Source organism: Narcine bancroftii, chromosome 12, assembly GCF_036971445.1.
Source record: "Narcine bancroftii isolate sNarBan1 chromosome 12, sNarBan1.hap1, whole genome shotgun sequence".
In the NCBI taxonomy this organism is placed as follows: domain Eukaryota; kingdom Metazoa; phylum Chordata; class Chondrichthyes; order Torpediniformes; family Narcinidae; genus Narcine; species Narcine bancroftii.
The window spans coordinates 80,857,146-80,872,985 of NC_091480.1; the positions used below are offsets into that span (position 1 = coordinate 80,857,146).

The 15,840-nt window shown below is 42.6% G+C and overlaps 1 protein-coding gene across 1 annotated transcript in view; it reads right to left on the bottom strand.

Moving 5' to 3' along the window:
- Positions 1-15,840, bottom strand: part of LOC138747665 (peptidyl-prolyl cis-trans isomerase FKBP10-like) — a 39,200-nt gene that overhangs the window by 13,615 nt on the left and 9,745 nt on the right. The window contains exons 5-6 of the mRNA XM_069907135.1: positions 13,486-13,675; positions 5,927-6,072 (exon numbers count right to left, since the gene is read on the bottom strand). Coding sequence (XP_069763236.1) covers positions 5,927-6,072; positions 13,486-13,675 — 336 coding nt within the window. The remainder of the gene's footprint in view (positions 1-5,926; positions 6,073-13,485; positions 13,676-15,840) is intronic.

The window sequence follows — 15,840 nt, forward strand, 5'->3', positions numbered from 1 at the left end:
CGCCTTCCCAAGATCGTGTGATATGGCGAGCTCTCCACTGGCCACCATGACAGAGGTGCACCAAAGAAGAGGTACAAGGACTGCCTAAAGAAATCTCTTGGTGCCTGCCACATTGACCACCGCCAGTGGGTTGATATCGCCTCAAACTGTGCATCTTGGCGCCTCACAGTTCGGCAGGCAGCAACCTCCTTTGAAGAAGACCGCAGAGCCCACCTCACTGACAAAAGACAAAGGAGGAAAAACCCAACACCCAACCCCAACCAACCAATTTTCCCTTGCAACCGCTGCAACCGTGTCTGCCTGTCCCGCATCGGACTTGTCAGCCACAAACGAGCCTGCAGCTGACGTGGACATTACCCCTCCATAAATCTTCGTCCGCGAAGCCAAGCCAAAGAAGACCAGACAAGGGAAAAACCAGACTGGACTAAGATAGAACTGGATAAAATAGAGGAAAAGGTACCGAAACGTATACTTTATAAATGGGATGAAAAGCTGGTGCAATATAAAAATTCACCAGTATTGCATCATTTACTTAATATATGGAAGAAGATCCACTTAGAAACGAAAAAAATGAATTGTCAAATACCAAAATTACTATTGTTGCAAAATCCGCTAATCCCTTTTACAATAGACAACATTTCCTTTAGAGAATGGAGAGAAAAGGAATCAAAAGAATAGAAAACTGTTCTTTGGGAAATAATTTATTAACATTTGATTTGAACAGTTGAAGTACAAATATGGAATAACTTGTGGTACAATGTTTGCATATCATCAATTGAAAGCTTGTTTAAAGGATAAATTGGGAAACAGGTTAAGATTACCTGAAGGAAGCAGCTTTGAATATGTGATTACAGACGTAATGATAATTAAAAGATTTATAACCAAAATGTACATTAAGCTGTGATAAGGAAAATGAAATAAACTATAATCCTAAGCAGAAGTGGGAAAAGGATCTAAACATAAAGATAAAAAATGAAGTATGGGAAAAATTATGTTCTGGAACTATGAAGAATAAACACAAGGTTACGCATGATACAGTATAATTGGTTACACAGGGTATATACCACTCCTCAAAAATTAAAAAAATGGGATTCAACATTATCAGATAGATGTTTCCGCTGTAAGAAGGAAATGGGCACAACATTACATGCTACTTGGTCATGTATGAAAGTAAATACATTTTGGGAAGAATTAAATCAGATACTAAATAAAATTACAAAAAATAACATACCAAAAAAACAGATCTTTCTTTTAAGTAACATAAGAAGTAGAGAATTAGGCCTCAAATTGGATAAAGTGCAAAAAAAATTCATTATGATAGCCTTAGCGATAGCAAAAATATGTATAATGTCAACTTGGAAAATGGAAGAGAGCATGAGTATACAGCAATGGTACATGGAAATGAATAAATGTATTCCATTGGAAAAAATAACATACAATTCAAAAAATAAAGTCACAATGTTTGAACAAATTTGGGAACCATACATGGAACATATCAGAGAGAGCTTGCCTACGACCTCCATCCCCTAAAATGAGAATGAAAATGATAAAACGACAAAACGACTAGATTCAGGGTGTAATAAATAGATGACACATTTTTCTTGTTTATTTTCCTTTGTGTGAAAATATTGTTTTAGGGTTTTATTGTATTGTATATGTGAATATTTATGGGTTTTGGAGGGGTGTGGGTAGAGGGGAGGGAGGGAAAGGGGGGAATAAAAGGGGAAAAAAGACCACTGTGTAAATTTAATGAGATACGTTTGTACATATTTTGGTTGATATGGTTCACAGTGAAAAATAAAATACATATTAAAAAAAAGAGGGTGGGTGAGCAGACAGATGTCATGGTCCATGTAGGGACCAGTGACATTGGTAGGGAGGTTGAGGAGGTCCTGCAAAGAGAGTTTAGGGAGTAAGGTACAAAGGTGAAGGATAGGACCTCCAGGTTGTGATCTCAGGAGAGCTACCTGTACCAAGTGCTGGTGAGGCTAGAAATAGGAAATTAATGCAGCTAAACATGTGGCTAAAGAGATGGTGCAGGAGGGAGGATTGGGCTCTGATCCAGGGAAGGTGGGACCTGTTCCAATGGGACAATTTGCACCTGTACTGGAGGGGAACTAACATCCTCGTGGGTAGGTTTGATAATGCTGCTTTAGGGGGGGTTTTAAACTAAATTTGCATGGGAATGGGAACCAGCTATTAGAATAGTGAGGTGGAGGAGAATAAAGGTGATGGGAGGACTTCATGTATAGACAGAAATCAAAGGTTTTTACATGATAGAAATGTTCTCAGGTACATTTTTTTCAATGCTAGGAGCATTGTCTGAAAGGCAGATGATCTTACAGCATGCATTAGCACATGGGATTAAGACTATTGTTATTAGTGAGACTTGGTTGGAGGAGGGGCAGGACTGGCAGCTCAATGTTCCTGGGGTTCCGTTGTTTCAGATATGATAGAGGTGGGAGAGGAATGGTATTGCTAGTCAGGGAAAATATCAAAGCTGTACTTAGACAGGACAGCCCAGAGGGGTCATCTACAGAGACCACGTGGTTGGAGCTGAGGAACGGGAAAAGTGTGACCACACTGATATTGACTGGGACTTCCCTACTGTAAAAGGACTGGATGGCTTGGAGTTTATCAAATTTTTTCAGGAAAGTTTTCTAAATCAATATATGGAGGTACCAACAAGGAACGATGCAGTACTTGATCACCTATTAGGGAACCAAACAGGTGAGGTGACAGAATTATGTCCAGGTGAACATTTTGGGTCCAGTAACCATAATGTCATTAGTTTCGAGTTAATTATAGATAAGGATAGGTCTGGTCCTTGAGTTGAGATTCTAAACTGGAAAAAGGCCAATTTTGTGGAAATGAGAAAGGATCTAGGAAGAGTGGATTGGGATAAGTTGTTCTCTGTTGTGTTCAGTAAGTGGAGAACCTTCAAAAGAGAAATTTTGAGAATGCAGAATTTGCATGTTCCTGTCAGGATTAAAGGCAAAGTTATCAGGCCTAGGGATCCTTGGTTTTCAAGCAATCTGGTTAAGAAGCCAATGAGACACTAGAAGAGTATAGAAAATGTAAGAAAATACTGAAGAAGGAAATCAGGAAGGCAAAAAGAAGACACAAGGATGGTTTGGTAGATAATGTGAAGGTAAACCCGAAGGGCTTCTACAAGTATATTAAGAGTAAAAAGATAGTAAGGGAGAAAATTGGTCCCCTAGATCGTCTATGTGTTGAGCCTCATGAGGTGACAGAGATCTTAAACAGTTTTTTGCATCAGTATTTACTCAGGAAACTGGCATAGTGTACAAAGAAACAGTAGTAGCATGGAACATTAAAGAGAAGGAGGTATTTGCTGCCTTACAGTGAATAAAGGTAGATAAACCCACCAGGCCTGACATGATATTCCCTCAGACCTTGAGGGATACTAGTGTAGAAATTGCAGGGACCCTGGCAGATATATTTAAAACCGCCTTACCACAGGTGAGGTGCTGAAGGACTGGAGGATAGCTCACGTTGTTCTGTTGTTTAAAAAAGACTCCAAAAATAAACCAGGAAATTACAGGCCGGTGAATCTGACGTCAGTAGAAGGTAAATTATTGATTGACAAGTATTTGGACAACCAAGGGCTGATTAAGGACAGTCAGCATTGGTTTGTATGTGGTAGGTAGGTCACGTTTAACAAATCTTATAGAGTTTTTCGAGGAGGTTACCAAGAAAGTAGATGAAGGAAAGGCTGTGGATATTGTCCACATGGACTTTTGTCAGTCCTTTCATAAGATCCCATATGGGAGATTAGTTCAGAAGGTTCAAGCACTAGGTATCCATGGAGAAATTGTAAACTAGATTTGAAATTAGCTGAATTGGAGAAGAAAGTGATAGTGGATGATTTCTTCTCAGACTGGAGGACTGTGATTAGTTGTGTACCTCAGGGATCGGTGCTGGGACCATTATTGTTTGTTGTCTAAATCAATGATCTGGATGATAATGTGGTAAATTGGATTAGCAAGTTTGCTGATACTAAGATTGGAGGTGTTGTGGACAGTGAGGAAGACTTTCAAAGCTTGCACACGGATCTGAACCAACTGGAAAAATGAGCCAGAAAATGGAAGATGGAATTTAATGCAGACAAGTGTGAGGTGTTGCATTTTGGAAGGATAAACCAAGGTAGGACATGTATAGTAAATGGTAGGGCACTGAGGAGTACGGAGGAGCAAAGGGATTGGAGAATTCAGATACATCATTCCCTGAAAGTGACGTCACAGGTAGAAGAAAGCTTTTGGCATCTTGATCTTTATAATCAAAGTATTGAGTACAGGAGTTGGGATGTTATTGGTGAGGTTGTTTCAGACATTGGTGAGACCAAATTTGGAATATTGTTTGCAGCTCTGGTCATGAAATTCAAGGAAGGATTTCAGTAAGGTTGAATGAGTGCAGAGAAGATTTACTAAGATGTTGCCAGGTCTTCAGGAGTTGAATTACAGGGAAAGATTGAACAGGTTAGGACTTTATTCCTTGGAACTAAGAAGAATGAAGGGAGATTTGATAGAGGTTTACTAAATTATGAGAGATATAGACAGAGTAAATGTGAATAGCCACTTTCCACTTAGATTATGAGAGATAAATACGAGAGGACTTCTCTTTAGAGTGAACGGGGAAAGATTTAGGGGGAACATTAGGCGGAATCTCTTCACTCAGAGTGGTGGGAGTGTGGAACGAGCTGCCATCTGATGTGGTAAATGTGGGCTCACTCTTAAGTTTTAAGAATAAATTGGATAGATACATGGATGGGAGAGACGTGGAGAATTATGGAATAGGTTCAGGTCAGTTGCACTGGCCGAATGATGTTTCGACACAGACTAAAAGGGCCGAGTGACCTGTTTTCTGTGCTGTAGTTCTCTATGGTTCTAAGGTGCTGGAGCTGGGAAACAGCAGCAAAATGTGGGGTCCATCACTTGGTTCTTGGCCCAGCATAGATATGGCACAGGTCGTCAGTCCACGGACCAGGCCCTCTGCTGCAGGTTGAGTGTAATGCAAATTTCTTCAAAAACAAATCTTGGATTGGAACACAAGAATATTTGGGAATCCTGAGCTGTGGTGAGTGGCGAGTGTTCAGACCTTGGATCTCTGGTTATTCTGTCATACAACTGGTGCTGGTTGAGAGATAAATGAAGTGGTCTTCCATCATCTCAACTCCCATGTTTCAAAGTGATGTTCTGTGATGCTAATCCTGGGAAACTGGGATGAGATTCCAACTGCTACATCGACTATTCCATTTCCCCCACAAATGCTGGTTGGCCCAATAAATTCCTCCAGCGGATTGTTTTTTTGCTCCAGGTTCCAGCATCTGCAGTCTCTCCTGTTCCCCAATGGGCTGAATGGCCTGAGTCAAAATCTAGGACTTGCTTTCCTTCTCTTGCCCTTTGCTCAGCTGGGATTTCAGTACCACAACCACTTGTATTTATATCCAACCACTTTGTTGTCGTAAAATGCTCTTCACAGGAGTGCGAGTGAAGAAAGTGAAACTATGACACAAATGGAAGTTTTAGTCTGCCGATGAATCAGACAGGAGTTTGTGTGGCCTCAGAGGCTGCGGGGGCGCTGGAGGTGAATCCACAGACACTCAGTAACTCTGAAGGATCTCTCTTTTGCTTCTCTTTCTCTGACTGAAAGGGGTGCTGGGCAATTTCTGCTGATGACCAATCTTTGTCTGCCTTATGGGATTCTCAGGGGTATTAGGGAGGAAATTCCCTGCAGCTAAAGTCACAGGCACTCCTTCAAAGGTGCTGGAGGCAAGAATTGGACCTTTCATAGTTGACAAAGGTTCCATTTAAAAAGTTTAACAAGGAAGTCTGCAAATACTTTTTTTTTTCAATTTATAAAACTAGCTTTTAGATTTTAAAGGTTGTGAGATTAAGGTTCTTACCGACTCCACTCTCTCCGTAGGCCAGATGTGGTGGGATGACAACTCTCCGTCTCTCTCCCATACATGCTCCAAGTAAACCTTGGTCAATTCCATCAATGACGTATCCCATCCCAATATAGGTGTCGTAAGTTTTATTCCGTGAGTAACTAGGTTAAGAACATAATTTGCAAACATATTGAACATGTTGTTAAGTGTGGCAAAACCTTTCATAGGCCCCCCCCCCCCCCCCAGGGATCTGATCAGTATCCAATGATGAAGCCCACCACCTTCTTCAGTTGCTGCTGTACAATGGTGGTGCAAGCAGGCAGAGATACAGTCTATCCTCCAGAGGCATATTAGCATCACACCAGGAGGCACATGCAGCACCAAATTCCTTGTTCGCTAACCAAGGCAGTGGAGGTGCAGCCCCAGGACTGGGCCTGGATAATGCCATCGCAGCATCAGTGAGAGTGGCTGGGTGAAAGACATCATTTCTAGACCATTAATTTGGATGTTATTGGAGAGCATAAACATATGGACCTCTGGCAAGGTTCACCTTTCATTGGGATTTCTGCTCTTGCCAAATAGATAGCTAACTCATCAGCCGGCACTTCGCCATGTCACCATGGAACTCCCAGCACTGACAGATGCACCTGTATCCTAGTAAGGTCAATGCCAGGGAGTTGGGTCCAGCAACTACTGCTAACCTTCCACTGTGGTGCCTCTGCCCAGATGCCTCCATGAGCCAAATGCAATTCCTCCAACCACTTCCCTTGTACGCTCAGCGCAAAAGACCTCTTGCAGAGATTTGTGCAGTCACACTGATGACGTTTCCTCCCCACCTCCCCAATTCCAACGAAGCATCTCAGACCCAAACCACACTACCTTCTCCCGAAAGGTGTTACAAGCCAGACAGAAGGTTTGCTGCTTCCTGCCTCGCAGTCCCGTGAACTCACCGGTCCTGGGAATGCAAAGATGAAAGGTCATCGTTCCACTGGGATCTGGGTCTTCCAGAAGCCTTCATGATCCATTAACCCTTCAAACCCCAGACACACAAACCATGGAAAAGTCATAATTTAACTATCACAGCACTTGAATTTACCCCGCAGCTAATATCACCCAGAGGTTTTATTCCTCACGTTCTTAAAACTTATGCTTTGTTAGAAATCCTTGGGAAATTCATTACTCAGTGGGTATAGGTCCAGATTGAAGGAGAATCAGACTCCAGAATCTCAGGTTCAATTGTTCAGACCCTGCGAGGGGTTTAATCCTATTAATCATGAGCAAATTGAAAATATTTAAGCATTTCTTCTTGTATCCTTAGTCCATTCCTGCCTTTGTGATGTAGCTGAGAATGGAATGTGCTGGAAAACTGCTTAGCAAGGCCACACTTGCTGCACGTCCTTCCCACACGAGAGGGGTAGACTCGTGTCAGGACAAGTGCTGAACAGCAGCTTGTAAGGTGGGAAGGCACAAAAGGGAACCTCAAACAAACAGGAATGTAAGAGCTTGGCTCAGGGACAGCTCGGGCTCACTGGTAACATTCACATCCCTGAGCTAAGAGATTATAGGTTCAAGTTCCACCCTGGGACCAGTCTCAGAATTTAAGCACGTAATGTCAGAGCAACATTCAGGAGAAGGTTTAAACAGAGTCCAAATTGTCTAGCTGAGGAATTCCAAGATTAAAAGGGGATGGATATTGTGCAATTATGCTTCACTAAAACTGACGATTTTGGTTATTATTGTAATATCTTGTTAAACATTTCAGCTCTTCCTTTGAAACATGCTTGACTGCAAAGGACTTTAGGATGTTCCAGTTTGTGAATGACAATACAGAAAAGCAAGTTATTTGTCTTCTCAAATATTAGTGCTTTTTTTTTAATGGCCCAATCTCCTTTCCACTCAAGTAACCGTGGACTCCCAGAGGAAGGGGCTACACCTGAGGGACCCATCTCATGTGAGAGCGAGTCTCTGATTATCCGCCACCCCTCAACCGTGCAAGACTAAAGCAGTTCCAGAGGCAGCTCAATGTCACTTCATGTCAGCTTGGCCAACACCACCCTAATCCCACATCCACCAAATTTCATCTCCTTTGCTGCCTTCTCCCTGCCCCATCTTTCCAACCTCCTTAATCCCCACAACACTTGATATTCTGCACTTCAATTCTGGCCACCAACATCCATCACTTCAAATTTTCCTCCATAAACCTCTCTTTCCAGGCATCCATTTCATTTTTTTTTGCCAAACCTCCATAAAGCTGTCCTGATGTCTCTTGTAGCAATGGCGTAAAACTTCTGCTAGATTCGTTCCTGTAAATAAAATCTTGGAACATTTTACTACCTTAATTTACATAAGGTGCCAACACAAGCACCAGCTCTTGCTGCAGTTGGGAAAGCAGACAGTGACTCTTTTCATTCATTTCTCCCCTCACCCAAAGAAGCCAAGAACATTTGCTGCAATTTTCACCCCTTACATCTGGGATGCGTTGGGAAGCTACAGAGGAGTCAGAACCTGTTGGGTTTTAACACGAATCTGTCGGGACATGTCTGCTTGCAGAATGTAGAGAACACAAATATGTTATAATTCCTTCATCGTCACTGGGGCTAAATGCTTCCACTCCCCACCCAACAAGTATGTCAGTGAACATACTTTAAATGTTTATACTCGTGTAAGGCCAGAACTTATTGAGAAAATGGAGGGGAGCTGCACACTTCTGCTGAAGATACTCCAGCAATGCCATTGCAAAGGGTCTTCAGGATTTGGACACAGTGATGAGGAGGGTTGGTGTCGGCATTGCGCAATCGCTCAGCAAAAGGAGGTGCAAGGTGCTCCTTCTGTCCGATAGCCTACAGGTCACCCTTGGGCAAGGTGTAGTAACTGTTTAGCCTCCTAGTCAGGGTCACATGAAGTCATGGATCGCAGATGGTGGAGGTTTGTACAAGCAGATTCTTCAAATTGGAATTTATGGTTGTAAAACTAAAAATGCTAGGTGGATGAATCTGCTGATCAATGGCCAGGATTACCCATCTAGTACGGACACTGCAACTGAAGAAGGCAATGGGAAACCACTTCAGTATTTTTTTTGTATAGTCTTGAAAACTCAACATTGACTATGGTCTCAGCTCAAAGACAGAGCCTTCACCGAAGGAGGACAGGGAGGCAACAACTACAATTCGGAGGTTCAGAGATCGTGACGGACGGAGAGATCTCCATGCCGAACAGCAAGGCACCTGAATGAATGATGAGGAAGGACTGGCGATGTCTATTCATGCCAGGGTGGGAAATCTAGAGGTGACAGTGTACCTCTGGACCTGCTGCCCTTGTCATCTTTGGTGACTGATGTTGTGGGTTTGGGAGGTGCAGAGAGAATAGTGCGGTAAAATAATTACAATGGATACACTCCAGCGAAGGTGTGTCAGTGGTGAATATTTGGGGAAGGGTGGGGATGATGAGGTTAATTTTTTGAAATTTAAATTTTTTAATTTAGTATAGAAACTCCTTTCAGACAGCGATGGATTCGTACCTGGGTCACTGGCGCTGTAACAGTGTTGTGCTAACCATGCCGCCCCGCTATGCTAACCGTGCTGCCCACAGTGGCTTTGTCGTAACTGGTGAGGATGGTTGAAGCCACCCTCAAGTGGAGAGTGTTCCATTACTCTCCTTCTTTCTGATGGTGAAAAGCCTGGGGTGGGGGAGGGGGGGTGTTCAAGGAGCCAAGTCACTCACTGCAGATCCGTTTTCCCTCTGATGTACAGTGGGAATCACCCCTTCTCTTACCTCCAACTGGAATTTATTACACAATGCCAGTCTAGTGTAACTCCTGGACAACTGGAGACTGAATCCCAGCTTCAGAGAAGCTTTTTCCATGTTCTCTTCTCTCCCTTTGACAGCTCAGGTTTCCTTACCTACACTCTGCCAACAAGAATCCGCATTGATCAAGTATATTGAAAGGAGCGTAATCCAATACAGTTCACAGGACCATGGTAAAGCAAACACTGATCACACCACAACTGTTCACCCTCACCACAGAATCATACTACACAGGTAAGGTGCACCATGCCTCCTTAAGTAAATGCTGGCCTTGGAGTGAACATGTCCCATGAAAGCCCCATTGACAGCACCTTTCACCTACCCAATATACTTGTGTAAAAGTTGAATTCAGTAGACCATTTTTTAATGTTCAGTTTATGGGGTCGATTGATACAGCTGAATCGGCCTAGTGCTTACATCTGTGAATAGTAGACAGACCAAGCATTGTATGTACATGCTGTAATTTTAAGTTAATGAAGTACCTATTCAGAGATACCGTACTTGTAGTGAAGTACTGTAAATGCACATCAGCTTCAGGAGCATTATGGGGAACTTCTTCACACAGAGAGCGGTGGGAGTGTGGAACGAGCTGCCAGCTGAGGTGGTGAATGCAAGCTCAATTTTAACATTGAAGAAGAATTTGGACAGATACATGGATGGAGGGATATGGACTGGCAGTGGGACGAGGCAGAAAAATAGTTTGGCACAGACTATAAGGGCCAAAGCACCAGTTTCAGTGCTGTAATGGTTTGATGGTGCAATGTACCCTGTACTCACTCAATAATGGGGTAGTATAATTTTAATTTCAGCGCGGTAACAGGCCAATTCGGCCCTATGAGTCCATGCTGCCCAATTCACACCTCATTAACCTACACCCCCAATAAGTGTTTTTTATTGGAAGGTTGGAGGAAACCGGAGCCCCCGGAGAAAACCCACGCGGACACGGGGAGAACATACAAACTTCTTACAGACAGCGCAGGATTCAAACCCCGGTCCCAATTGCTGGCGCTGTAGAGGTGTTGCGCGAACTGTTATGTAAACCATGCTGCTAAGGCTTTTTATGGTAGTTACAGTATTAAGTGTCCATTCTGGGATACAGTAATTATAGTGAAGAAATTCATATGGTCCATCTTGTATAAGAAATGGTGGTGTGATAAACTTAGTGATAATCACATGGATTACACTACCGATCATTACAGTGCTTGGTTGATAATGAATTCAAGGAATCTGTAACCTAACGTTTGTATGAATTTTATAGTAAAACACAACATATCATAGAAAAAAATTAATTTCCTCATCGTAACATTTAGGTACAAGTACTTGCAACTGTTGATCTGATATCTGTGAAGAACTAGGATCAACTTTTATGAGATAATATGGAAAATTCCAGATTTGGGGGCCAAAAATAGGGGGTCAGCTTTTAAATGAGATTGACTTTTACACAGCATATATGGTAATTCTCCTGTGGCAAAGCACATTCACTTTTCTAGGTAAACTGGTTGCCACAACTTGAAAAATCAAAAAAATTTCAGAATCTGGGAATCTAAAATGAAAACAGAAAATGCACAAACACTCAGTTGGTCAGCCTGCATCTGTGGAAAGAGAAACAAAGTCTGTTTTATGTTGACGACCTTGTGTTAGAACTGTTAGAGACAAAAGAAATTTATTAACTGCATGGAGGGTGATATCAATAATTGGGTGAAACCTGGATGAATAAAGGGCAAAGTGGTTATCTGGTCAATGGGTGGATAGGAGCAGCTGGAGAGTGAGAACATGGACAAAAGAATGAGGAGCTGGGAAGTCTGTCCAGCAGCTAAGGCAAACCATGTCCTCCAGTCCTGAAGAGAGAGAAAAAAGGTTAAAATACAATCAGCCTGAGCCAGTATCACAGCAGGGCAATGGACATAGACAAGAGAAGCTAAGTCAGTGGCTAAACTTTGTGAAGTGCTTGAGGAGATTCGGTATGGCACCAAAGACTCTCAAAAACTTCCAGAGTTGTACCATGGAGAGGGTTCTAGCTGGTTGCATTGCTGTCTGGTATGGAGGCGCCAACACTCAGGACAAGAAAAGACTCCAGAGGGTTGTTAACTCGACCTGTGATATCACAGGCACCAGACTTCACTCTGTCAAGGACATTTACAAGGCGGTGTCTTAAAAAACCAGCCTCTATCCTCGAAGCCCTCCAACACCCAAGCCATGACCTCTTCACTCTGCTACCATTGAGAAAAAGGTACTGGAGCCTATAGATGAGCAGCACAAGGACAGCTTCTTCCCCTCCGCCATCAGATTCCTGAATCAATGAACCAAAGAAACTATCTTTTGCACTATTTTTATTTTGAAAAGTGGTTTATGGAAATCTCTGCACTGTGATGCTGCCACAAAACAAGAAATTTTGTGACATGTTCATGAGAATAAATCCTAATTCTGACCTGTAGAATTCAGAATCCAGAAGCAACATGAACAGATAGAAGATAATGTCCAGAGGAACATGTACAGACAGAAGATAAGGTCCAGAAGGAACATGCACAGGTAGAACATAAAGTCCAGAAGGAACATGTACAGATGAAAGATAAGGTCAAGAAGGAACACGTACAGACGGACGATAAGGTTCAGAAGGAACACGTACAGACGGACGATAAGGTCCAGAAGGAACACGTACAGACGGACGATAAGGTCGAGAAAGAACATGTACAGATGAAAGATAAGGTACAGAAGGAACATGCACAGGTAGAAGATAAGGTGCAGAAGGAACATGCACAGGTAGAAGATAAGGTGCAGAAGGAACATGCACAGGTTGAAGATAAGGTCCAGAGGGAACATGCACAGGTAAAAGATAAGGTCCAGAAGGAACACGTACAGACGGACGATAAGGTCCAGAAAGAACATGTACAGACGAAAGATAAGGTGCAGAAGGAACATGCACAGGTAGAAAATAAGGTGCAGAAGGAACATGCACAAGTTGAAGATAAGGTCCAGAAGGAACATGTACAGACAGAAGATAAGGTCCAGAAGGAACATGTACAGACGAAAGATAAGGTCCAGAAGGAACATGCACAGGTAGAAGATGAGGTCCAGAAGGAACATGTACAAGCAGAAGATAAGGTGCAGAAGGAACATGCACAGGTTGAAGATAAGTTCCAGAAGGAACATGTACAGACGGAAGATAAGGACAAGAAGGAATATGTACAGACAGAAGATAAGGTCCAGGAGGAACATGTACAGACAGAAGATAAGGTGCTGTTCCTCACATTTGCATTGGGCCTCATTGCAACTGTCCAGGAGGTCAGTGGGAACTCTCCAGGAGGTCAGTGGGAGTGAGATGGAGTATTACAGTGGCAGGTCACAAGTCAGTCAGCTCTGCAGACGGATACCAGGTGAGAACATAGTGTTACAATTTGATTTGTCACAATGAACACAAACTGGAACACATGCAGGAAAGGCATTTCTATTGCACGTTTCACAACCTCAGGACATCCTAAAGCTCTTTATAGCCAGTGATATAAGTTTTGAAAAGTGGTTATTTATAAATCTGGCAGCCAGTTTACACACAGGAAGCCCACAGATCGGCAATAATCAGTTTTACTAGTGATGATGGGTGGAAGTAACTAGTGGTCTCAGATGAGGGAAAAAATCCTTCTCAAATGGATAAACATTTTAAGTCTACTGGAGAGAGAAGAGCAAGCTGTGTTTCATGTCCTTTACTGTTACCAGATCTAATAGTTAACAAACAATATCATTAACAATACTTAGCGAGTCATAAAAAGGCCCACCTGGAGTCAAAGAGTGTTCCGTCCAAGAGACTGCCATTATAGTGATAGCGGATGAAATCCCCTGACTCAATTTTCCGGTTGCACAGCTCAGGAATGACCTGGTTCTCCACAGAGATGGTGTCATTCTGGTTGTGCAGATCTAGAAGCAAAGTATCGAACACCAGGCTGGCCTGCGGAGGGATGTCACTACCTAACAAGCAGAGCAGTCGCAGATGAGAAACAGAGACACAGACCACAGGTACCTGCATCTCTACACAGACCCAGATAACATGAGAGGAAACGGATGTTTCAGTCTCACACTTAGTGCCCGTGAACTTTGGACTAACCTCTCTCACTGATGGTGATTTTATTGCACATTGTACAATGTAGATATACACCAAAATTCTTTCTTGCTGCGTCCAATGGGTATTCGAAAAGAAAAGCCCTAATAGTCAACTAGAACCATAGAACCCTACAGCACAGAAACAGGCCATTTGGCCCTTCTAGCTGTGCCAACCACTATTTAGCTAGTCCCACTGACCTGCTCCCACTCCATAATCCTCCAGACCTCTCCCATCTATGCATCTATCCCATATTCACCACATCAAATGGCAGCTCATTCCACACTCCCACCACTCTCTGAGTGAAGAACTTCCCCCTAATGTTCCCCTAAATCTTTCCCCTTTTAGTTTAACCTATCATATTTATGTCCCCCAATCTAAGTGGAAAAAACCAACTTACATCCACTCTTCCACTCTGTCTATACCTCTCATAATCTTGTAAACCTCTTATCAAATCTCTCCTCATTCTTCTTTGCTCCAAAGAATAAAGTCCTAACCTGTTTAATCTTTCCCTGTAACTCAACTCCAGAAGACCCAGAAACATCCTAGTAAATCTTTTCTGCACTCTTTCAATCTTACTGATATCCTTCTTGTGGTTAGGTGACCAGAACTGCACACAATATTCCAAATTTGGCTTCACCAATGCCTTAAACAACTTCAACGTAACATCCCAACTCCTATACTCAATACTTTGATTTATAAAGGTTAAAATGCCAAAAGCTTTCTTTACAATCCTGTCCTCCTTCAATACCACCTTCAGGAAGCCATGCATCTGTATTCCCAGATCTCTTTGCTTTTCTGCACTCCTCAGTGCCCAACCATTTACTGTGTATGTCCTACCTTGGTTTGCCCTTCCAAAATGCAATACCTGCATTAAACTCCATCTGCCATTTTTTGGCCCAAACTCCCAGATGGTCCAAATCGCTCTGGAAGCTTTGAAAACCTTCCTCACTGTCCACAATGCCTCCAATCTTAGTGTCGTCAGAAAATTTGCTGATACAATTTACCACATTATCATCCAGAACTGAATTATATTAAAAGAAACAATAAATGCACAAGATAGATATAAATATTCACAGTAATCCCAATGAAAATAAAAAGTGATTTACAATACTGCAATCAATAGTCAAGGTTCAAGAGTCTGCTATTGGAAAAAAAACTTATTAAATTTTAAAATTTTATTTGCAACAAGGTAGAAGCTGATTCTGGCCATTTAAACCCATGTCATCCAATTACACCCAAATTACCTACAGCCCCATACTTTTTTAAGGAAGGGAGGAAACCGGAGCATCCTGAGAAAACCCATGCAAACACAGGGAGAACGTACAAACTCTTTACAGACAGTGCTGGATTCGAACCCAGGTTGCTGACACTGTAACAGTGTTGTGCTAAACGCTACACTAACTGTGAACTGGGAGATGCTGGATTTTGGCCTTCTGTACCTTCTGCCTGAAGGTAGCAGTAAGAAGGGGGTTGTGACGAGAGCGTTGGGGGGGTGGGAAGTCCTTTATGATGTTGGCTGCCTTCTTCAGGCAGTGCTTCACATAAATGACAGCCATGGATGGGCCCGTAATGGTTCTGGCTAAGTTTACTATCTTCTGTGGCTGTCCGCGTTCCTTGGCAGTTGAATTCCCAAACCAGGTTGGGTTTCAACCAGCCAGTATACTTCCTACAGTGCATCTAGGGTATCTGATGACATACCAAATCTCCTCAGACTCCTTGGGAAGTCTGATCCAAGATAAACTCCATCAGCCAAGATCACCAAACAGGTTGAATGTTGTTGGTGATGGGGTGTGACCATTTCAGAAGCATGGTGAATGGATGGAATTAAAATACAAATCAGCTTTGATTCAAGGGATTGAATGGTAACTCCCAAATCCTATATCCTGGCTGAATGCTAAGTCCCTAAAAGGCAGCATTTTCAATGTCATGTCTGTCCTTCTCCCCCTTTGTCCCCTACCCCTTTATCTTTCCTGACCAAACAGCATCCGGATAAAAGAGACAGTTCATTCCCACTCCACTCCTGAAGGCATGG